Source organism: Coenobita brevimanus, chromosome 70 (genome assembly GCF_032717465.1).
Source record: "Coenobita brevimanus isolate Jiangsu-jjx chromosome 70, ASM3271746v2, whole genome shotgun sequence".
NCBI classification, from domain to species: domain Eukaryota; kingdom Metazoa; phylum Arthropoda; class Malacostraca; order Decapoda; family Coenobitidae; genus Coenobita; species Coenobita brevimanus.
Window position 1 is genome coordinate 35,136,628 of NC_137023.1, and position 26,437 is coordinate 35,163,064.

At 42.7% G+C, this 26,437-nt stretch overlaps 1 protein-coding gene across 1 annotated transcript in view; it reads right to left on the reverse strand.

Moving 5' to 3' along the window:
• The window catches only part of LOC145406461 (single-stranded DNA-binding protein 3-like), a 349,906-nt gene that overhangs the window by 103,252 nt on the left and 220,217 nt on the right, over positions 1 to 26,437 (reverse strand). The window contains exon 6 of the mRNA XM_080277616.1: positions 1,434 to 1,523. Within this exon, the coding sequence (XP_080133742.1) occupies positions 1,434 to 1,523 (90 nt within the window). The remainder of the gene's footprint in view (positions 1 to 1,433; positions 1,524 to 26,437) is intronic.

Sequence of the window (26,437 nt, forward strand, 5' to 3'; positions counted from 1 at the left end):
TGTACAGGTATATCAGCCTACATGAAGTTCACTACAAAACTAAATTCCACCACTACACTACTGACTGGTGTCTTTTTTTTCTTTTTTTAATACTCTAATCTCTTGTTTTTCGCATATCATTGTTACAGTACTATCAGATGATTTTATTCAACTTATGAAAGAACTCTCATACTGAAGGGGTTAATGAAGGCTACATCTAACCTGTCTAGCAAGAAACGTCCCCAGTTTGATAATAACACTGTCTGGAGGTAGCATGAATACAATGAAAAATGTCATTGGATTGAAGGGTACAAGTGGGAGTGACAGATAGTATTTAACATTTCCCCATGCTTGCCAAATATTAATCAGGAAGGAATGACTGTCTGGCAGTCATCCTGATGATTTAATTTGCACCCTCCATTATTATTTTTTTTTTTCCCCCCCCTTAATGGAAGACTAACTGAGGTGGTGTTTCATGATTTTCATGTAAAACTAATTATGTCACTAAGTTAAGCTGACTCATTAATTGTGAAATATAAAAATGACCCATTATTTGTTTTATTCTTTTTGGCTGAATATGATTACATGTAAGCAATAAAAATTCCTTAATAAGTATACTCTACTTAAATTTGCTGTATATGCAACACACTGCACTGATGGACTGGTTCCCGCTCAATAATTAATGAATAAAAAAAGGCACGAGGTTTATGTGAAAACTGAAATGCAGCAGTGGCTATGTCTGTGTGTCAGGATAAATTATCAGTACTGTATAAACCAACAAAGTATGAATGTATACTAATGTATGAAATATCACTCATAGCACTTACTTTAATGTTAACCATGACAGAGTTTTGAACCAATGCTCTGGGCAAACACAGATCAGTAGGCCAATAAAGCAACTGCTAAACTGCCATTACTGCAAAATTTTATTACTTTATTTTAATCTTAATATGCAATATAAAGGTAGGCTACATAAAAAAGTACTTGGGACAATATTAAAGAAGAAAGGATGATGGGAGCTAACACATGGTAAAACAGGAATGAAATAAAAAGGCTGTTGGTGTGAGAATGTTTGTGTGAATGGGGGGGGGGGGGTGATACGGAGATGCAGACGCAATGGATGATATTCTTGTGGTCTTGGGAGGCATTTTAGCACCTCTTCCTTCATTATTTATTTTACACATTATTGTCTTCAATGTATTTCACTTTTACGTCAACCTATACTACAAAAATAAAATAAAAAAAACTACTGTACCAGACAAATATACTGGTATGGAGGGATGCTAGGGAACCTCTGTACCCGATGAAATTATGGCCCACTGAGGGGAGTGATGTTGGGTGAGGAGGGTGGAGCAGGGATGAGACGGTAGGAATGGGGATGATGAAGATGGAATAGCAGTGCTAGCAGAATGAGCAGTGCAGGTGAGGGTGGTAAGGGTTGTGCCAGGACTCACCGGGAAGAAGCCAGGGGGCATGGGGCCTCCTGGACCCATACCGTCGCTGGGGGGCATCTGATTCAGCGGGGACGGGGCTGGCCCAGCACTCTGCAATAAACACACACATCAGTCATACACTCAACAACTAACCTCTTAAATCCAATGACATACTACTTACTGTATTCCTGCTGTTTCCAGATGCTTTTATTGAGCTTAGGTGAGACTCTACAAACAGGACATACAGTCTTCATTAAACCTTTCACAACAACACGTTTCTCCAGAACTAAATGTAATTAGGGAGGAAGAAACATAAATCCCAGCCATGTCATCAGGCTCAAGGGGTTGATATACAGAACCTAAAACATGCAAACAAACACAAATCACAGTAGTGACATGTGTTTCAAGTAGATATCACCTAATAAAGTACTGGAACTAAATTAATGCAAATACCATCATCCACACAACACTATGTGAGCACACTAACGTTTTGCATAATGCACACTTTTTGCTTGTCCTTGAACAGTTGCAGTATAAAGGTACACACAGTAAAGAAAAAAAAGAGTATGACACAGGTTGGTCAGGTCCCTTTAGCAATGTTTCAAGCAACCTCACCATAATACATGGCCAACATGTATCTTTCGCCTGTGGTGTTACATTGGTTCATACATTATTCATGTGACACTTTTTTCACTGTGTGTATGAGACAGTTATAGAAATCAAGAACACATATTGGGAGTGCAGGAAATGAATCACACAAGCAAGCCATATATCAATTCAAAATTGACACTGCCACTCCCATATTATACCATTCAAGGAATGGGGACCTGAGGCTAGGCTACCTAAGTCCTGTACATTTAAGAGTAGATAGCTAGCCCCCTTCCCTTTATGGAATTAGATGACCAACATATAAATACTGTCTATCACTTGAAGCAATTACCGATAAAACTTAAAGCGCTGAGATTCCCAACAAAGGACTAGATATGTTCTGCGTATCCTTATGTCTGCATATTTCTGTGCACATGCATCTTTGTATGTGTGTCAGTGTACCTTTCTCTTTGTCTGTGTGCCTGTCTTTCAGTAAACCTCTATTTCTCAATGCACTTGTGTCTCAGCGCACCTACTAATCCACCTGTCTCTCAAAGCACCTCTCTCTCTCTCTCTCTCTCTCTCTCTCAGTGCACCTACATACCAGTGTACCTGGTTCTTTCTTGGTGTGTCTGATTCTTTCTCTGTGCACCCCTCTCTCTCCCAGTGCACCCGTGTCACTCCCAATGCACTTACACCTCACTGCATATATGTCTTTCTCCATGTACATGTATGTCTCTGTGAACCTGCATATCTGTGCACTTGTCTTTCTTAGAGCAACTACAGTATGTCTCTCTGTGTGCACCCATCTCTCTCTCTGGGTGGAGCAACATCCCAACATCAGACCTGTAATTACAGATCATCTCCTGTCCACCCCTCACTCATTACCCTCACACCACATCATACATATACACAGTAGACACATACTGTATGTATCTATTACAGAATAAACATAGAAACATCCACTGGTATACACACTTCTACACTAATCAATACTGTCCATACATATTTTTGACCCATACAACACAACAACATAACACGGCAACAAAATTTTTTTGTTTTTGCTATCTATGGATGATTCTGCTACATTCTGGAGAAACTATGTAGTAACAAAAATAGAAACCGTCCAAAATTAACTTCACCGCCAGATATATCTCCCGAAGTTAATAATATAAACTGAAGGTACTGGATGAAATTAAAAAGGTTACAGAATAAAAGGGGTTAATGGAAATACATACATACATACATAAACACAAGTGAGGGAAATGAAAGAGTAGGGTATGGCGGAGGAGGGGGCATTACTGGTGGGAAAAGGAGAGAGAAGGAGGTGAGAGATACAAGAGGAAGGAGGTAATGGGATAAAAATAGGAAAGACGAGGAAGAAGGGGTAAAATGAATTGGGGTTGCGAGAGAGAGAGAGAGAGAGAGAGAGAGAGAGAGAGAGAGAGAGAGAGAGAGAGAGAGAGATATGGGAGTGGGGGGGCGGGCAGGCTGTACTGTACGATAGGAGTACTGAAATGAGGAGTTACCATACCTAAGACTTTTAGCATTTTAATTCTTGTACAGTACACAAAAAGCGTGACTGATAAGCTGATAATATTGATAAACTGTACTTAACTGATGAATACTAAGCAACCTCTTCATGACGATGACATTCTTCATTCTTACTCCACATATTTTCACATAAGTAGGGAGAGACTTCAGCATTTGGTCGGTCTCTCTCTCTCTCTTCCTTTTTTCTTATTCCTCCTTTCTCCCCTCATTGTAAACTTTCCTCTCTCAGCTCCCTTTTTCTCCTCTGAAGTTCATCCTTTGCCGCATCTCTCTCTCTCTCTCTCTCTCTCTCTCTCTCTCTCTCTCTCTCTCATTATTAACCCCGTCGCCGTGTCGCCCCAGCCCGACCTTCTTGCACCTCCTGATTTCTCGTCCACCTTCGCCCTTGTTCTTATCATTTATTGCCCTGTCCTGCTTTCTTCCTCTCTCTCTCTCTCTCTCTCTCTCTCTCTCTCTCTCTCTCTCTCTCTCTCTCTCTCGCGTTCTTTGCTGTCTACCGCTCTCTCTTGTTCTTTCTTTATTTTCTATTTCATCATCCGCTTTCTCTTGTTCTCGGCCTTTATCTTTCTTTTTCTTTATTTTCTTTCCCTTCATTTCCACTCGTTTCCTTTTAACATCATTTTTTTTCCTTTTTACACGTTTTTGTACTCTCTCTCTCTCTCTCTCTCTCTCTCTCTCTCTCTCTCTCTCTCTCTCTCTCTCTCTCTCTCCAATACCCTCTGGCACGCTTCCTTCACCTCCCTCCCTCCCTAACTTCCTCCACTTTCCCTCCCTGCTCCACATTTCCCTCCCACTTCTCTCTCCTCCTCCTCATCTTCTCCTCTCCAAATACATTTCCAATTCCTCCTCTCCCTCCAAGACCTCTCCGTGACCCCTCCACTTTCGCCTCTTCCCTCCACTTCCTTCACAAAGCTCCTCCACTCCTCATACAATCCCTCCATAAAATTTTACTCAACCTCCAAAGCCCCTCTCCTCCCTCCAATTCTTCCTCCCTCCTCTTCCTGTTCCTCCAATCCCTCATCGTCTTCTTACTCCAGAATCTCTAGTTCTACTCCGCTACCTCCAAAATTCCTCCTCCTCCCTCCAAAACTCCTCCAGTTCTCCCTCCTGCCTCCTCAAACACCTCCTCCCTCTCCTCTTCCTCCAGTTCCTCCTTCCTCCTCATCCCCTCCACTCCCTCCTCGTCTTCCTGCTCCACAATCCCTAACTCCAATATTCCGTTATCTCCAAAATCCATCCTCTCTCTCAACTCTTCCTCCAAACGACCTCCAACTCTTCCACCTCTCCTCCACTCCCTCACCGTCTTCTCCCTCCATAATCCCTAACTCCATTACTCCGCTACCTCCAAAATCCCTCCCCCTCCTCCTTTCCCTCCTGCTGCTGCTTCTGCTCCGCCACAGTATCTTGTCCCGTTTGTTGTCTGCATCAATATTTCCTCACCCGGCCGCTATCATACTCTCTCTCTTCCCTCTTTTCTCTCTCCCTCCCTTCTCTCTTCCTTCTTTTCTCTCTCAATCCTCCCTTTTCTCTTCCTTTCTTCTCTATTCTCTCACTCACCCCTCTTCTTTCTTTTCTCTTCCCCCCCCCTTTCCTTTTCTCTTCCCGTCCCATATTCAACAACTATACTCCTTCAACTTTTTTTTTCCCCCTCCTTCCCAACTAGCTTCCTTCCTTTTCTCTCTCACCACCTTTCCTCTCCCTTCTATCTTCTTTCTATCCTCCCTCCCTTGTCTTCTTTTTTTTCCTCTCTCTTGTCTTTCTCCTTTCTTTTTTCTTCCTCTCCCCTCCTTTCCTTTTCTCTATCTTTTCCATACTCCAACCCCTTCCTTTCTTCTCTCCTCTTTCTCATCTTTATACTCTGCCATCTTTTCTCCTTTATTTTCCATTGACATAGCCTCCCTTTTTCTCTCATCTCTCTTCCTTCACCCGGACCCTCTCACACTCCTCTCTTCTCTATTCATCCATCTCTCTTCCTTCTTTCCTCCTCCCTTCCTTTTCTCTCCCTTCTCCATACTCTATGCTCTCCCTTCCTTCTTTTTCTTCTTGCCTCTTTCGTTGTCTGGTCAGTTTTTCCTCATTTGGCCGACATCGCTCTCTCTTCTTTCCCCTCTCTTTCTTCCTCTCTTCCCTCCTTTCTTTCCTGTTTCTCCCATTCCCTTCTCGCTCCCTCTATTATTCCTTTCTTTCCTCTTCCTCTATCTAACTCTGTCCCTGCTTTTCTTCAAATATTTCTTCTTCTCTCTCTTCTTCCTTCCTCACCCGAATGCTATCACACACTCTGTTCCTTCTTAACCCCTTCCTACTTTCCTTCCCTAAGTCGTGTTCCTTCTTTTTCTCACGCTTCCTCATCTCACCCAACCACAGTCTTCTCCTCCATCTTTCCCCATTTTCCTTCCTTCCTTTTTTTTTTTTTTTTAAATCCTTTCTTCCCTCTTCCTCTTTCTTTCGACAGCCCTCCCACTCTCTCTCTTCTCTGCTCGCTTTCTTTTTCTCTACCCTCTCTTTCTTCACTTATTTCTTCTCTATTTCCTCTTCTTTCCTCCTTCCTCTCACCTGTTTCTTTACTGTAGATTTTCCCATCCTTCCTTCCTCCCCATTATTCTTTATTCTTAATAATTTTTCCTCCTGTCTTCTTTTATCCTTTGCTTTCTTCTTTCCTCCTCCCTCCTCTACTCGTCTTCCTCCATCCATTATCCTCTCTCCTCCTCTACTCATCTTTCCACCCATTATATATCCCTCTCTACTCCCTCTTTCTGTATTCATCTCAGTCTAATTTCTTTTCGTCTAGTTTGCCCCTTCCGTTTCTCCTCTCTCTCCTACAACTTTTTTTTTTTTTTTCAATTTCCCTCCAACCTCTTTTTCTTCTCCCTTTCTACATATCCTCTCCCTCCCTTTTCTCCCTTCCCTCCTTCCTTCCATCCTTCTTTTTCTCTCTTCCTTCCCTCCCTCCGTCCTTCCATCCTTCTTTCTCTCTTCCTTCCCTCCCTCCGTCCTTCCATCCTTCTTCCCTTTTTCTAACCAAAGCTTTCCTTCACCTTTTTCCTCATCTTTATTTCGATTTCCTATTTTTTTCCTTCCATTCCACTCTACCTTCCTCTTTTCTTCATTCAATTTCCCTTCCTCTTACTCTTCATCTATTCCCATCTCCTTTCATTTCTTTCTCTTTTTTTCTCCTTCCTTTCCTCCAGTCTCGATTCTTTCCTTCCCTCCAATCTCCCCTCTTCCCTTCCTTCCTCCCTCTCATTCTTTTATCATTCCTTTTCCTACTCCATTCTCTCGCTCTTCCTTGCCTCTCTCCGTTCTTTTCTCCCCTAAACGTTTTCGTTATTTTTTTCCAATATTCTTGCTCCTTATTCTCAACGCTTATTTTGTCTTTTCCTCTTCCCCTCCTCTCTATTATCTTGCATCTTTTCTTTAGCTCTCTCTCTTCCTTCCCTCCTCCTCTTTCTCTCCACACATGCCTTCCTCTTGACTTCTTATCTTCAGTCACTACTCTCGTCTTCCCCATCTCTTTATATCTATCTATCAGCAAGCTCTTCGATCCCCCCCCTCTCCTCTGAATATACATACACACACAAAAATAAATATATATATATATATATATATATATATATATATATATATATATATATATATATATACGGAATATACATTATATACCGTACATACATAAATACAAATACAGTATATATATATATATATATATATATATATATATATATATATATATATATATATATATATATATATATATATATATATATATCGAATTACATATAGATGCTTCCACATTCACACACCAAAATAATCCCCATGCATTTATCTTTCCATAATATGTAAGGCAAAAACGTGGAATCTTGAAAAAAACAGAGAGAGAGAGAGAGAGAGAGAGAGAGAGAGAGAGAATGAGGAGTGTACTAGAGCAGACAGATGTTTAGTAGAGGAGGGGGTGAAGAGAAAAAGGAGGGGAGGAAAGAAGAAAGGGCAGATATCAACCCTTCCCTGATCAATAATAGGCTGTGAGTGGTTCTCTCTCTCTCTCTCTCAGACTTCCAAATCTCTCGCCATCCACTTTTCCACATCATCCTGCTCTCCTGTCCTTTACCTTCATCTTATCTTTTCTCTCCTGTCCATTAAGCTCCTCTCCTATTCTTTTCTCTCCCCTTGACTTCTCTCCTCTCTTCATCTCCCCTCCCCTCTCCCCATCACCCATCTGTTCATCAATCCTCCCCCATTTCTCCCACACCACTCCTTCCCGAAACAACCATCACTACCATCAACACCACTATTACCATTACTACTACACTGCGCCATTAAAGCACCATTAGTACCATGATTAACCCTCTCATCGTCAGGACAATTCTAGTACCGTACTTATTTCAGTTACCGCTAAACGCCTTTTCTTTGATGTGGTTGTCATAGGAACCGGAGCTGTAATAAAGATGTTCTTATTTTTATCATTGAACGTTTAACTTTTTCTTACTACTACTACTACTACTACTTTTTTACTGTGTACTACTACTACTATATACTGCTACTACTACTACTACTACTACTACTACCACTACTACCAACACTATAGCCATTATCATTATTACTATTATTAATGTTACTATCAACAGCGTGAAACAGCACTAGTACTATCGTTATCGTGTTATTTTCTTATGCAGTCATCGTTGCAGGACGTGCGGCCTGCCTTTGTATATTATTATTAATTATAAGTGAACGGAAAAAGTTATTGACGTGTGTGTGTGTGTGTGTGTGTGTGTGTGTGTGTGTGTGTGTGTGTGTGTGTGTGTGTGTGTGTGTGTGTGTGTGTGTGTGTGTGTGTGTGTGTGTGAGAGAGAGAGAGAGAGAGAGAGAGAGAGAGAGAGAGAGAGAGAGAGATTCAGTAGTGTCTATCCACACAACTACAAACACAACCACACAGTAAAGCACCTATCCTCGGCCACACCTGCGTAATCACCTCATTAACGCCACAACACACCTATCTCATCAAAATATATGTAGCTAGGGGTCACTCACATACACACATCTACACACACATATACACATACACAGGCATACACATACATCCCCTCACAATCTCACAAACCAACGTTGTCTGCTAGGATCCCCCTCCCTTTTCTCTCTCTCTCTCTGCATCTGGCGTATAATTTATGAGAGAGAGAGTCATTATGCTGGTCAATCATAACGTCCTCTCCACCATTACCTCCACACACCTGTCACCCATCAATATATATCTGTCACTGGGGTGCATCTGTGTATATGTCAATAACTAAATATGTGTATATATCTATGTATGTATGTTATTGGTATATGAGACCTATGTATATGTCAATAGTATATATATGTCACCTGTCTACACCTGTCAATAAGCAAACACCTGTCAATGTATAAAGCCTACCTATCAACACTTGGTGCTATCTGTCAGTATCTACACCTCTCTTGAGTTTATCCACATCCCGTCTATTGAACCCGTTAGTATCTGTCATTATCTATTTACCTGTCACTATGTACCTGTCACCTGTCTATATACCTGTCAACGGCTTTTGTATATATATGTTACTGTCTATATTCCCGGCACTAACTTATACCGGTTCGTGACCAAAATAAACAAAAATCAAATATTCCTGGTGATTAACGTACCTTGTGTGTGTGTGTGTGTGTGTGTGTGTGTGTGTGTGTGTGTGTGTGTGTGTGTGTGAGAGAGAGAGAGAAAATCTGTGCTACCAGTGTCAAAACTAATCGCATTACAGCATCGGCCCATAACCATTCCTCATCACAAGCCTTCACAAACAGCCTAATTACCACGACCACTATACATTCATTAACACTCCCAGGCTCCTGTGTGTCAATCTCAGCTGTTAAAATCGTCTGGGGTAAGGCAGAAAAGAACGACAGAGTTGTGCGCACTCTGAGAGGGTAATCACGACTTAATTATTCTTCATCACGGTTTAAATACACATATACACAATCAATGAGCAATATAAACAACTAATGAGGAGTATATAAAGCGATAATGACCCCTTGCCGACTATATGACCTCAATTGTGCATCATTACGGCCGGTCATTCAACTTTCAGGGGCATTAAGTACTCCTTAACTACCTTACTTTACTTGCATATGTACTTAGATGCTAGGCAGGTAACCCTTAATCCCACATATGTACTCAGTTTGGTGTGCTTATCATTATTATTATTATTATTATTTACACACACACACATGCTACATCAAACCGTGTGGGTGTGGCAAGAACAAAGATGGCGTCTCTGTACTCAAGGAGCTGATATTACGTAGGTACCAAATTCAATCACACGCAGATATTTAAACAATTATGACGTTATTCTTGCTTAGTCAGACGGGTTTTTTTACTCTGCATACGAGACAAAGGTGGAGGGGTTATAGACAGCCTTCATTAACCCCTTCAATAACAGCCCCTTCCTAAGGTTGAATAAAATCGTCGGGACGTAGCAATAATAAACTGAGTCGCCTGTGCACTGAACTCCATGTGCACCAAAACCGCACACATATTGTCTGGTAAACCTACAACATTAACTGCCTAAGTAAAAGCATGTACACCTAATTCAAAGTATGTACACCAAATCTATGTGTACCAAAACCTTACGTAGACACCAAAAAACGCACACATGGTCCCAGAAGCCATTATTACTGGATTCCCTCTCTCCCTTTTTCACTTGGTTAGGCTTAGATGGAATGAAGGTACGAGTTATTTTTTAAAGTTTTTATTTTTCATATTTTCTGGTACACGAACTACCTAAATATTATAAAGTATCCAAAGAGAAGGTAATAACAATAATGATAATAATGACGTCACATCAAATGCTTGGTCTGGGAAATTTTGTAATACGTGAAATAAAAATGTGACAACAGGAACTCAAATACATAAGAACTGACAAAAGAAACTAATAAAAATAAAAACTGGAACATGACATCGGAGGCAAGAGTGGCAACCTTTCAGTACGATGACGCCTTTCTAGTTTCATTCTATGTACAAAGGAATTCAGTTCTGGAGTTAATTTTCAAACTGGAGGGTTAGATGCTGCATTAATTAACCCCTCCAATTCTAAATTGCTCTCCCGAGATGAATAAAATCGTCTGGCCGGAGCAAGATTTTGATGCTAATGATGTTTATAGGTTGAAGGGGTTAAGACTCGATGCCAAACGGAGGGAAAAATGAAAATGGTAAAAACTATAAATACCGCGGTGACAGCGAGAATACAATACAACATCGGGGTGAAGGGACGACCATCTTACTACATGTCACTGTGTGTGTGTGTGTGTGTGTGTGTGAGAGAGAGAGAGAGAGAGAGAGAGAGAGAGAGAGAGAGAGAGAGAGTCGTAATATAAACAGGCAAATAGAGAGAGACAACTCTGGGAGAGATAGACAAGGAAAAAGAACAGACGGATATAAGCCCACATGCAGAGACAGACGGAGACGCACAAAATTTGGAGATGGAGAGGAAGGAAATATGGAATACGGAGACTGGACGATAAACAGACGGGGAGCCAGGCGAGGCAGACATAAGACAGGGAGATGGTGACGGGAAACATGACGGAGAGATACAATGCATGGAGATACACAAGACCGAAGGACAGACAAGGCAGGGAGAGACAGACAGACAGATATACAGAGATAGACACAGAAAAAGAGACAGGAAGATAAAGACTAGGATACGAAGGGAAGATATATAAACAAATGGATGGATGGGCAAAGGGAGAGAGAAATGGAGACAGGGATAGACAGACAGACAGGGAGCGAGACAATGATAGATAGGGAGATAGAGGAGCGGTGATAGCATCTGTCCGCCACCGACCAGCTGTCAGGGAGGAAGAGCAGGAGGAGGAGAAGGAGATTCCCACGTGTCCTCCTCCTCCTCCTCCTTCCTTCGTATCTTTTTTCTCTTTATCCGTATCCTTCTCCTCTTCCCTCTTCGTATCCTCGTTTTCCTCTCTCCTTGCCCCTCTTTTTCCTCCCCCTCCTCCTCCATTGCCACTGACTTAACCCTCTCACCATTAACCTCAAAAAACTATTTCATTCAACTACTGAAGGGAATAATGAAGACTACAACTAACCCCTCCACTTCGAAAAATTTCAAGCCGAAAAAAATCGTCTGGTGAACAAGAATAAAAGTATGAATGGCGTCAATAAAGATCTCGCACGGATATGGTAAAAAAAAAAAAAAAAAAAAAGCTATACCAAACCTCCAGTTCACAATCTAAGGAAAAAAAAAAAGCCTGGAGGCAGCTAGAACAAAGCATGAAAATCGTCCACTATGTGAAGGGGCTAAACGGTGTGAGCATATATAATAATGTAGAGATACCAAGAAAAAAAAATCGTCAGTAGCCACACTAAAATAATAGAAGTTCTCAGGCTGAAGAGGCTAAGCTGTGTGGATCTGTGAAATAACGTAGAGATAGCAAGAATAATGAACATAATATGAAGACAGTTAAAAAAGTGTGTAGAGGTAGCAAGAACTAAATATTAAATGACTTCTTGGGATGAAGTGTTACAGCGGTGTGAGCATTTCTCTAAGATCATGTGAGGATAGCAAGAATAACTTACGGTACAATTTCCTTGGCAGAAAAAAAAAAAAAATCTGTACCATGAAAAAAAATCAAAGACATGCTGAGGGTGAACGGGTCTTTCAGTAAAATAATGTTGAGTTTATCAAAGCAATAAGCCGTGATCCGGGAGTGTAGACCGTGCTAGTTTACGATTCACTTCCCCCAGCCCCGCCCCCTCTTCCCCCCACGTTTGTAATATACAAAATTTTCGCGATGTATCAGCGTATCACACAAGCACGCGACGCGGGACTACGGCTCTTAAGTGATATGTGTATTTAGATCAGTTTTGTGTGCCCCGCCCGGCAAGACTGTCGTAAAAGATGGTAATGACCATTTGGTGCTGTGCGTTCGAGTCTCCACACATCCCGCGGTTTATTAATACTGTCTCCCCGCTGATGTTGACAAATAAAAGGAAAATGAAGAGAGTGGAGTGTGGAGGATGTGGAGGGATGCTAAGTGCGAACCAGCCACCCAGCCCCTCTCCCTAGCGCTCACAACACCGCGAGCCAACATTACTTCCAGTCAAAAGCGGAAATCTTACGGTTTTAACATTACGTGGGTCTTGTGATCGATCCAGTAACAATGTCTTGGAACTAAATACGGGGATTTCGCATTATTTACCTCCAAAAGGGCGGATTACAGGTTAGTCAGGATAATCAATGCGAGGTAGACTTTGTGTTTAAATATTATGAAGAAGGTGAAGTGAAAGAGAGAGGAGCGAGAGAGAGCGGGCCGTGTAGCGACAAGTGGCAACTCCCAGCACAAGGGGCTCATGCCGGGTTGGCCGCCACTTTACTTCGCGAACACTCCGCTCTGTTTAATGCCGATCTACCTCGTCCCGCCAAAAAGAATCCCTCCCTCGAGACCTGCCGGGTATTAAACCTTTATTCTTCTTCCTCATTTCTTTTCTTTCTTCCAGACATATTTTCTGCTTTCAGAAATTCGGTACGGTTCTGTCGAAGGTGAACTTATTTGATTAATTCCCGGTAAATGGCGGTGCGCGCGAGCCGTGTATGTGTGGAGGTTTTATCTTGGCGTCGGCATCCCCGGTCACAAAATACGTACACTAATCTACACGTGTATGTACACAGCCAGACGTAATCCAGCGCGCACACAACACACGCACACTCAGATTAGCGGGGGATGTAAGAGATAGACAGGAGGAGAATAGAGAAATGAAAAGGGAGGAAGACGGGACAATAATGATGAGAGTCAGCGGGGTCTGCCTCTCTCTTCCTCCGTGTACACACAATCCCACCACCACCACCACTCTCACGCCTGGCTTCAAACCCCGCTTTCATTTCCCACATTCCTCTCCCTCATTACGCCACAAATCAGCAGCACGGCATCAGGCCCAGTAATTAATAAACACTAGACCCATGCGATAACGGGACACTGTTATTATTATTTCGACACAAAATTTTTCAGGCCATGATTTGAAGCGCGCTGGAATTTAAAAGATGGGAGTCTACCGGCTCTGGGGACTTTCCATGCCAGTTCCCGTAAAAAGTGTCCATAAATATAACAAAATTCATGTATTATAATTTCATTGCCGAATATTTTCTGGTGGCCGGGCTGTGTTCTGAGTCAGCCGAAGAGAAATGACTAACGCCGATATTGATTTCCGTAATTTTCGACACTCAACATCCGTGCCGACAGTGAAAGTGGTAACAAATTGCCTTACACAGCCAGATATTTCGTACGCCTTCTATTTATACTTTTTTCAATACACTAAAGTACGTAAAAATACAGGCTTAACGTTTAGGAAATTTTGGTACGAGTGTTAGTAAAAGATAAGCTAAGGATGATGGCCCTAAATTTGATAGGATGTCAAAAATTGGGTACCATAACAAGGAACAAATTATGAACACAACACGTCTACGAGCTAAGAACGTCACCGTTATCGTCATCACCACCCCATTTCGAAATGATAAATGGGCAACAATCTCACTGAAAAAAACAACTTACATAACATGCAAGGAAATTCCGAGATTGGAATAAAAGATAAACCTCACACATGCAGCCAAAGTCACATGCCCCTAGATTTTCGATACGCCCCCACATCTCCCCAGGCTATCGTAGTTATATAAAGGCCATTTAGTACAAAGCCCCGCCATACTTCAACCTGTATCTGACAACACGAGAAATAGATCCGACTTCAATAAAGCCCACTTAACCTTTATATCACGACTGTATACAAATCACACTATTACGCCCCATTTCATTATTGTGTATACGATAATTCAGTATAGTCTTATCCTATATTTCATTACTATATATGCTAATCATTTATACAGCACATTTACGTACCCTACTTTATTACTATACATATAAAAACACTACAATATTCTTATATACTTCCATAATTTTACATGCTATTCACGCATTAAATTGTCCACTTTCACTAATTTTCATTATTGTATATACAACGGAACGCACGTGAAAGCACAGGCATACACCCTATTTCGTTAGTGTGTGTGTGTTTGTAAAACATCATTCTAACACCATACACGTCTCACAAGAGCAAAATCTCACTCAGCCCAACTTCTACTCGTAATAATAATAATAATAATAATAATAATAATAATATCAGACTATTCATTTTCATTATCCTGTCTCGTTTTCATATATCATCGGCGCATATACAATAACCACAATACCCATATATGATCGTCCGCCATCGTTCATTCTGGTAACCTTACGAAATCTAGGTCGCACAATCGTATTCAAACACCTTTTCTTTAGCGATTTATTTTGCATCACGAGATCTAGGTCACACGATCGTATTCTGGGTGGCACAGAATTCTTAACACCTCTTCTTCAGCTATTTACTTTGCATACCGGTCTTACACCTTTACAATCTCTCGCATGCAATTTAGTTTTAGGTCACCGGTCCTTATTTCCTGTGCATGATTCGTTTACACCTACTGTACTTCTTAGCGATTTATTTTGCACTTTACATCCTGTGTTTTTTTTATTATTTTTTATATTTGTGGTACGTGCATCGTTTTATATCGACATAATTTCCATCAATAACCTACAAACCAGATAATGTCCAGAATAATTAGCAACTGAAAAGGTGTTACGAACTCGAGTCACTTGGAATACACGCTCATGTTTCTCGTGCTCTTATACCTGACATTAATTGTACATCCTTGTACCTGATAACTGTACACCCGTAAACCTGATATTGACTGTACATCCTTATACATACTATAGAACTACACCCTTATACCTAATACTGTACACCCTTATACCCTACATTAATTGTACATCCTTATACTGATATTAACTGTACACCTACACCTGATATTAACTGTACACTCTTATACCTGATATTAATTGTACACATACCTGATACTGTACACCAAATACACCTGACTATTTGTACACCCACTCGGATTCATAAAATCGTCTGGCGTTAGGTAGCATGGAATATTAAAGAGTTGTTCCGACCTTGAAAGGGTTACAGCTGTTCTGCACACCTGTCTTAATAATATCGTCTTGTGCATATGTTAAACCCTAACACACCCACACCCCCTACCCTCACACACCGTACACCCCCACCTACCTTTACATCCTCACTCACAACCCTACCACACCCACACCCCCTACCCTCACATACCCTACTCCCCCACCTACCTTTACACCCTCACTCATAACTCTACCCCCTACACACCCTACCCTCACACACCCTACTCCCCCACCTACCTTTACACCCTCACCCACAACCCTACCCCCTATACACCCTACCCTCACACACCCTACTCCCACACCCTTCCCTCCCATCCTAAATCTACTCTATATCTACCTTCTTGGCCTGATTGCTTGGACACGTGCATGGCTGGATCTCTTCTGCAATTGCACAGTTGCATTTTACTTTCAGCTTGTGGGGTCATCTGCGTTATTGAAAAATTTCTTAACTTCGAGGGGTCCTTTGTAAGTTTATTATGAATCCAAAAAAAAAAAAAAAAGGAAAAAAAATGTGACGAGGTTAATGGTGACTGTCTAAACATTTTCAGCCAACATCGTTATTAAAGCATCTGACCTCAAGAAATGATGATGATGATGATACTGGCAGCTTTTTTCAGTCAAGGTGAAAGGCCCGTATTATGTAGTGGCCGGCTTCCATGACCATGACACGGGCGGGCAACACTACACATTCAGGCAGAAATATACGGGTCATGAAGGACATACAGATCCGTAGAAAAAAAAAAAAAAAAAAAATCGTCGCTTTAAATACGTGAAATGAAAGTGTTCCACACAGAAAAGGGCAAGGCGATCAGAGACAGGAAGACGAATGAATGTATACTGACGAAGCGCGGCCTTTTATAACACCATTACCTTGTATAGTCACCGCAATATTTCAACACGCAAAATACTTCAATGTTTTGCGTGGTTGTGAGGAGTGAAAGCAATGTCGGAGCTTGTGCATATACGTGGAACTGGACTGTAGAGGTAGGGGGTTCTTGGATTAACAAACCAATACTAATATTAATAATACGAATAATAACAAACCAATACTAATAATAATAATGCTTGTAATAATAATAAAAGCTTTAGGGAGTGACTGGAGGAAGGAGGACATATACTGTAGATGAAAGGGGACTGATAGAAAATAAAGCGGTTCAGTGATAAGGTCTTCGTCTCTTGATCTGTGTGCCAAATCTGTGACGAACAATTAACCTGGGTGTAGTGTGTCCTTGCATATACTTCCTTCTGTTCTCATCTATAACACACACACACACACACACAACCATCACGTACACTCAGCAGTATCAACCATCACTGCCGCCTTTTTCTATTCCTCAATTATTCTCAATATTTTTAAAGCCTGGCTAATATGGGTCAACTGGTTTTTCTGCCTCAGAACGGAATGAGAGAGAGAGAGAGAGAGAGAGAGAGAGAGAGAGAGAGAGAGAGAGCATAAAAAAATTAGGAAACTGGAAGGATTTACTAGTATATGTGGTTGTGATTGAGAGGATATGAAAATGACGGAGAGAGAATGGAATTAAGGTAAGAATGTGTGTAAAATGAATTAGCACCGGCTGAGATGGAAAGGAGATGAGAATATTAGTGAGAAAATGAAATAAGAAGCGAGAATGTGTGTGAATGGAGTGACGGAAAGGAATTACTGGTGGAGGGAGCAAAGTGATGAGAGAGAGAGAGAGAGAGAGAGAGAGAGAGAGAGAAGAGGGGAATGGAGGGGAAAAAGGGGAGGGCGTGGGAAGAAGATGCAGCCTTACGGACATTAACCTGTTCCTCCCCCCCTTCCCCTCCTCTCCTCTACCTTGCCTTTTCCCTCTAACCTTTCCTTTCCTCCTCCCACCTTCCCTACCTACCCTTTTCTCTCCTCACGCCTCCTGTTTTTCCTCTCTAACAATCCCTTTTCCTTTCCCCACGCCTCCCGTCTTTCCTCTCTAACCATACCCCCCCCCTTTTTTTTTTCTCGTGTCCCCTACCTTTCCTCCCATACTTTCCCTTCCCACTCTTCACGTCCTCTTCCTTCCCTCCCTTACGTTCCCTTTCCTCTCCTCACCTTCCTTCCACCCACTTTCTGCAACGTTTCGCTAGGGTTGGAACGTGGAATTGACTGAGTTCCTACAGGGCATTTGGCGTCTTCCTTTCCAAATTGTTACAGTCTATGGTAGATTCAACTATAACCCTTCTACTACCTTCCTCTCTCCCTCTTTTTCATTTTCCCTGTTTTCCATACGTTTCCCTTCCCTCGTACAGCTACCAACTCCTCTCCACTCTCCTACTTTCCCTTTCAAACCTTCCTCTCCTCTCTCTTTTCTTTCTTACCTTTCCTTTCCCTCCCCTACCTTCTTATACTTTACTTCCCTCTCTTCCTCTTCTTTTCCCCGCCTTAAGAATCAACTCCACTTCCTTCCCTTCCCTTCACTCGCCCCACATCCACTTCTCTTCCATTCCCTCCGATTCTTTCTCAAACCTATTCTATTTGTTTCCTCCACTCCCCTCCCCTCCCCGTCCAACCTCCTCCCCCTTCCCTATCCTACCTATCCCCTTAACCCTCCCGCCAATCCCCCAAACATACACTACCATTACAACCATCTAAGTCACCACAATATTATGCAACTTAACCTAAATATTACTATCATGCGTGACCATAATTCCTATCTTGCTATGACACCATAACCATCGCCTTCCTCATAATCACCACCCAACGTAGTGCAAATCTAACTCACAGCAGTATCATCATTACAATCATAATTAAATCTAGCCTAATCTACACTATTTCACCCTGCAACCACAAAAACATTACCATTACCATCACCTACCTAGACCACTTCACTTATCACCATATCACCATTATCATCGTCGTCATCTATGCATGTACAATCCAAACTAACCTATCGTCAAAAATAATAATGAGACTCCAATGTGATGTACTATTTATAATACCTCCATCCCTATTAAATATATCTGATCCTAACTAGAATGGGTGGTTTTTAGGCAAGAGTATGGAAGGAGCCCAAGTAGGCGTGCAGTCAAAGCTCGAGTGGATGAGTGAAAATGTTGTTTGTCTAGGAAGAAAAGAGGTGCCTGGAAGGAATGCATTACAGGTGGAAGTATATAAAGCCATGACGGACTGGGGAAGGGAAGGTAAGTGAGAGAATGAGGTGGTGTGGCCTGCACTGAGATGAGAGCAGGTGAAACATATAAACATCTTTGAATAGGGAAACTTAAATCTAGCTGGGTCTAGCAAAGGTGTAAGCAGCAATAAGCACCGGTGCCTTACGGATATAAGCAGAGTAGAAGTGACATGAAACAAAAAGGTCTAACCATCGTAGTGAGCTGAATGTAGATAAATGAAGGGGTGTGACAAAGGTTTGGGGGTTAATATAAGGGTGTGACAGGGGTGAGGGAGTCTATGTACGGGTGTGGCAGGGGTAGGGGGGTCTATGTAAGGGTGTGGTGGTTTAGGCTAGGCAGGGGTATAGCCGTGTGAAGTATAACTCTATCTGTTCTCGATTTCCGCAAAGTGTCTATGAGAAGTATGGTGCCTCTCTACCCTTTTTATTCTCCACATACATTGCTTTGTGTATCTGACCTCATCTCCCTTCCTTTTTTTTTTCATTCCCTCCTCTCTTTCTGTATCTCCCTCTCAACTTTTCCACCAGACTCGTCCTACTTCTCTTTCATCTCTTCCTTCTTCACCTCTCTTTCAGTGCTAAATCTCCCCACCTTACTCTTATATATGCCAAAACTCTCTCTCTCTCCCCCTCTCTCTCCCATTCCCTTACACTTCTTTCACACAATCTCTCGTTTGCCACCTTCATACGACTATACTCGTATGCAGATTAGGAAGTGAAATCAGGCCGTGATGGTGTTAATGGAGACTGTTTCATGTCCCGCCAACACGAAAGGTTTCACCAAATTACTGTACCTGTCGGCAGCAACACACACACACACATACACACACTGGCAGTCTGTCAGTCGTTGCAGGTCAGGTGGTGTCCGTGGAAGCAAGGTATGGTAAGTAATTTGACTAAAGGGTCTGGCAGGTGTTAACAGTCCAACCGGTTTTATGGTTTTTCTCACGGTTAACGAGTCATAAAGTTGTAAGGCAAGAATTAACCCTTTATTTTGAAAACGTTTCAAAGTTATGATAAAAATAAATGTGGATTCGGAGCAGGGGGAGCCCGAGGAGGGCGGGGAGCACTGCCCCTGCCCATGTCCGGTGGGATGCCCGTCCTGCTGGAAGCGCACTAGGAGTGGGCGCCTCTACGGGCCGCGATGCCCCTGCCCCGACCACACCACCGGCCCTACACCAGGGGGATATTTCCCCGTGACCCCCTTCAGCCCTCCCCCCTACGAAGCCCCGGTCCAGGCCATTCCCACCACCATCCCAACTAAGCCCACCACCACCCCACCTAAGCCCATCACCACCCCATCTAAGCCCACCATCACCCCATCTAAGCCCACCACCACCCCATCTAAGCCCAAACCCGCCCCATATAAGCCCAAGCCCGCCCCATATAAGCCCAAACCCGCCCCATATAAGCCCAAAACCGTCCCATCTAAGCCCACCACCACCCCATCTAAGCCCAAAACCGCCCCAGCGAAGGCCACCATCATCCCACCTAAGGCCACCACCATCCCTCCTAAGGCCCCCTCCATGCCATCTAAGGCCACCACCCCAGCGAAGGCCATCAACGCGTGGGTGCTGGTGTGGGCGGTGGTGGTAGTGGCGGCGGTGGTAGTAGTGGGGGCGGCGGTGACCGTGGGGTTGGAGGGGAGCCTGAGGTCCTGGCTGCTGGAGCTGTGGGGCCAGCGCCAGAAACCAGTGGCCCCCAAGACATGGTGGGCCACAGTGATCGAGAGTCTGGCCCACGAAGTAAAGGTAAAAGTAGCGGCGCCGACCCTCGTCCTGTGGCTACTAAAAGACATGCTGAGCTCTGTGGTGATGGTGATGGTGGCCAAAAACTGAATATTCACCACCGCCACCACCACACGTGACGGCCATTGTCACTGTGGCCATTGTCACTGCTTCTCTTGTATAACTTTTTTTTAATCTTCAAAATTCTCTTAAACATCGCTATCTCCTAAGACCCACGCCGCACCTTCTCAATGATTCTCCTGACTATCTTTTATCAGTTTCCTTTACCACCACAACCACCTCGTCTCACGTCTGCCCCATCACTGATTCTAATATTTACTTTCATATCATTATTTTATACGTTTCATTTTCGTTTCAGAAATACTGTAATTGGATTTTTTTTCCTCCGGGTTCGGTGTACTTCCTTTTCCGTGTCCGATATGTTTGTGGGACAGGTGGATGGGAACAGCCTTCGTCTTAGCTATACTTTTCTGGAACCGGCACAGTAGTAACTTGAACATGGTAACTTCATTCGTGGTACCTAATCGGTCTGAATCATAAGACCTTTTGAGGTACTACTTGTCCTTGAAACTCCTCGCAACCCTCTCCCTTTCTCAAACACACACACACACACTCACGACCATTATGCGTCTCATCCCTCATCCCTATCTACCCCGTCCACAATGCTTCGTTATTCACTTTATCTACACTTATGCCCTAAACATGCCCCGCCCCCGCTCCGCCCCTCCCCGCCCAACATGCACCCTTACCTCCCTCCTCCTCGCGCAAAACATCACAGCCTCATCCCATTCAAACATCAAAAGCACATCATTCTATCCACCTCCCCCAATCATCACCGCCCCATCCCACTCAAGCATCACTCTACCCTACCCCACCCTGCACAAAAATAAGTCTGCCCCGCCCCGCCCCGCGTCATTTCGTGGGCGTGAGAGCGTGACCTGACCCCTTAACATACTGCCCGGGGCCCAATGTCAACCACCCCTTCACCCTCACCTGCTTACCCCCGCTACAGTACACCCCATACCAGTACCCCCACTACAGTTCATTTCCACTACATCCCACCACTCACCCCCACTTCAGTACACCTCCCCACCTTCCTGCTTCGCTAACCTTGTCTTTAACCAACGGAAAAGATACATACTTACATCCTACTCTACACCAAACAATAACGAAAAGAATCAGTGGGTCTGTTTGTTTTATTCTGAGCTTTATATAAACCTTTGCATCCCCTCCATTACCTCCTCCACTTCCCTAATTCCCTCCCCTCCATTACAGATTTCATCTCTCACTCCTCCATCCTCGTTATATTATTTTTACTCTAACTTGGCCCGTATTTTCGTCCTTTTGTAGCTTATTTCACGTAGCTCTGTGGCAGAAAAAGACAATAATACAGCTCTACGCGCTTTCCAGAACACTTCTTGACTAGCATCATATTCTAGTACATCTACTCTTACAACACATCATTTATGGTAGAGATAGCAATTTTAGGCCAAGTGAGAGTAAGATTGGTACAAGATTCTATGCTTCCCTTCCTCCCCCTCCTTCACTTCCTTTCCTTCCCTCCTTCAAATCACACTTCCTACTTCCTTCCCCCTCCCCTACCTCCTTCCATTCCCCTACCAACATCCCTTCCTTCTCCCCTCCTCCACCACCTACTTCCCCCCCTTCCCTTCCCCTCCATACCTTCTCCCCTCTCTTCCCTCCCCCTCCGACACCTCCTTCCCACCCCCTTTCTCCCAATTCTCTTTTCTCCCTCTCCTACTTTGCATTTTCAACCTTTAATTATCTTGCCTCTCTCTCTCTCTCTGTTTCTTATACTTCCTTCACTTCCTTTCTCACGATCCCTTTTTCGTCTCTCTCTCTCTCTCTTTCTTACACTTCCTTCACTTCTCACGATCCCTTTTTCATCTCTCTCTCTCTGTTTCTTACACTTCCTTCACTTCTCACGATCCCTTTTTCATCTCTCTCTCTCTCTGTTTCTTACACTTCCTTTCTCACGATCCCTTTTTCATCTATCTCCCTCTCCCTCTCTCTCTCTCATAACAGTCATTCTATATTCCTTCCTTATCTCGTATAATTCACTTTGCTGTCTAATTCATTTAAACATTCTCTCTCTCTCTCTCTCTCATGACTAACATGCATGACATTATTCCCAAGGTAATTATCACAGCTTTCTACACTCAACTTCCCCCCCTCAACCCTCGCCATCTCCCTCCATCATCCCCCTCACCCCTCCACCTCTTCCTCCCCCACCCTACCCCACTTTCCCCTACTCCCACGCCCCAATTTTTACGCCCCTTCTCCATGAGGGGGGTTTCTCCTGAGCTGAAGAAAATCGTCTGGTAATAGTAAAAAAAATAATTATGTTTGCTGAAAGGCATGATGGAGTTATTTTCTTTTTACTTTGATCATGCTTTCGATACAAAAAAAAAAAAAAATGTAATAATAAGCTTTCTATTTAATACAATATCTGTCTTCCAGACGTATTACTACTACTACTACTACTATTATTATTATTATTATTATTATTATTATTATTATTATTATCATCATCATGGTGGGGAGTGGAATCTGAGGCAGCTGCTGTTTGCAGATGATACTGCACTGGTGGCTGATTCAGAGGAGAGATTGAGACAGTTGGTAGAAGAGTTTGGAAGGGTGTGTGAAAGGAGGAAATTGAAAGTAAATGAGAATAAGAGTAAAGTGATGAAGTGTACGAGGTTGGTAGATGGTAGGGGGATGAATATAGCTTTGAATGGCGAGTTGCTTGAGGAGGTAGAGTGTTTTAAATATCTAGGGTCACATGCTGCTGTGGATGGAAGAATAGATGCAGAAGTGAAGTTTGGAATTAATGAAGTAGGAAAGGTGCTGGGAGGAATAAAAAAAAGTGTTTAGATGTCGTTCGCTTAGAATGGATGCAAAGAGAAGGTTGTATGAGGGTGTTGTGGTACCGACTGCGTTATATGGGGCTGAAACATGGAATATGGGTGTAGCAAAGAGGAAAAGTTTGAATGTAATGGAGATGAGGTGTCTGAGGAGTACGTGAGGAGTGACGCGTATGGATCGAGTGCGAAATGATGAAGTGCGAAGGAGAACTGGAGTTGTTCGGGAGATGGCTGGTAGAGTTGAGCAGAGGGTGTTGCGATGGTTTGGGCATATGGAGAGAATGGATAATGAGCGATTCGTGAAAAAGATAACTAGATCTGATGTGAGAGGTGTAAGGCTGAGAGGAAGACCACGAATAGGATGGATGGAGAGTGTGAAGAGAGCACTGGATGCGAGAGGGATGTCTGTTGAGCAAGGAAGAGTGGCTGTGCGTGACAGAAATAAAGGGAGAGAAATTGTGAATGAATAAGTGATGACGCAGCCCTGGGGGGATATTCTCCCGCATTTGGTCTGATCAGCTAGTCAGGTCAGGTGTGGGTAAGGGGATGGGTCTGTTATGATGTGGCAGGGGTAAACCGGCTCTGCTGTCGGGCCCTGCTGCGGATGTCACTGATTGCATTGCGCAGTTGACCCTTGTGCGGTGTGGTGCGATGAGGATCTGTCCGTTCTCCCCTTGGGGCTAAGATGCGAATGAATGTGTTTGAATGGATGAGTAAATGGGGAGTGTGTCGTCCTGTCTCGGCTACCTCCCTTTCCTTGGGGGAAGCAGCCTAGGTATATAGATAGATAGATAGATAGATAGATAGATCATCTTATTTCACTACTACACTACTACTATTCGCCAGCTCATTAAATTCTTTAAAATTACTTCTCGCCTCCTTTATTTTGTATCATTATTTTTTCATTTTCTCGTTATTTTTATTGTCATTCCACCATCTCTCTCTCTCTCTCCCTCTCTAACTCACCGCTCACCGACAGCTGCACGTCTACCAAGTACTCACCTGCAAAGAAAAAGAAACTAAGTTATTAAGTACAATCTCTCAAAATTTCATTACATTTTTTCATTCACGATTATTCACTCAGGCTCCTACAACCCACTCAGTAAAAATAAATAAATAAATAAAGTCTTGTTTCACCTGTATGTCATTAGCAGGTATTATCTCTCAAAATACATCTCATTTATTTCTCTCTCTCTCTCTCTCTCTCTCTCTCTCTCTCTCTCTGCGCAGTAAATATTAAAACCACCTTCACTCATTCAACAGATCCTTCAACGCCCTTCCTTTGAACTGTCTAATTTAAAAACCCGCATAATTAGCATCAATATTAACCTCGATACACATGTCAGAAATTTATAAGAATGGAAAAAAAAAATGTAGCTATCATCACTTTTGAAACGGATATTATGAAAGCCAATATTCCGAGATGATGATGATGATGATGATGATGATGGCGGCGGCGGCGGTGGTGATGATGGTCTTCCTCACACTGAATAATTATAAATAAGTATCAGTCAGTAGCGATGATGATGATGATGATGATGATGAATTTATTTTCCTCTCACTGGATAATTAAAAGCAAGTATTAGTCAACAGAAAGGATGATGATGATGATGATGATACTAATGATGATAAAAATGAAGGCAATGACGATTACAATAACGAAGATGACGATGATGATATTACCCTCTCACTGAACAATTATATATATAAAAAAAAAGTCAAACTATCCCCTCCAACCCACGATGACCACCAAATAACACATTAATTTTCACGTTCAATACACGTCCTCTAAACAAACCGCGTACGAACACTTAACAAATTCGGTATAACGTGAAAACAAACCTCAATATACACGAAAACTTTACACATTACTCTATCAGGAGATTATTTATTTTTCGGATACATTTCTCAATCTATTAACACTACTGAGAGTTTGGGATGATTTTTACTCCGACAGGTAATATATATGGGTCACCTGAACAAAATCGTGGAGAGAGAGACAGAGAAATGGAACAGTACGTCATGAGGGGTGAGAAAATTGCCTATCAAAATAAATAATTAAACAGGTATATAAATGTAAATAATTGATTGGTGTTGCCCCGTGATACAAACGTCCACACAAGGGAAAGGGTGAGGTAGCTGGTATGTTTCAAGAAATGATTATCTTACGCAAAATAAAAACGGTAAGTAAAGGTAACATCGAAAAAATATGAAGCTATGATGATGATGATTATTATTATTATTACTGCAGTAGTAGTAGTGGTAATAGTAGTAGCGGCAGTAGTAGTAGCTGAGTACTTATTTCGCTACTACCATTACTATACTTCACTTGTTTTAACGACCCAACTTTTTCATCCTCTTGCAGCTAATTTCACGTAGCTCAGTGGCAGAAAGACAATACTGTGGCTCCACATACTCTCCGTACCACTTCGCGACCAGCATCACATTCTGGCGCTAATTTACTGTTACAACTCAGCATTCACGATGGGGGGATGGCAATTTTGGAGCAAGGTAAAGTGAAGAGAGTATAGTACCGAAATATTAGCGCTCAAAAAAACATTACCTCACGTTCTTCACCATTATTCAGAGGTGCTAATTGCAGACATGAATATTTAAGCTTTTTCAACCGCGTACATAGGGTAGGGTGTTGTTCGGGTATGGTACTTACTGCAGGGTGAAAGGTGTGTCGGGGAAGGGTGCGAGGGAGGGGTGAAGAGGATGACAGCAAGAGTGCGAAGTGGGGGGAGAAGTGTGTCAGGGTGAAGGGATAGGGAGAGGCTGAGAAACAAAAGGAAGTGTGTTAGAGTGAAGGAAGGGGGGAGAAAGAGGATGAGACTGTGTGTGAAATAGGTGTAGATGTGTGCTGGCGTGTGGGTGAGAAAGTGTGTGTGGAACGGGGTGTAAAAGTGAGCAAGTGTGAAAGAGTGGGTACGGGGAACACAAGAGTAAGTGTTTTGATGAGGGGCACAGGATGCAAGGAAAAAAGTTAGAGATAGGGTGTGAAGCAGAGGAAAAAGGTGAAAGACAGGGTGTGTTATAGAAGG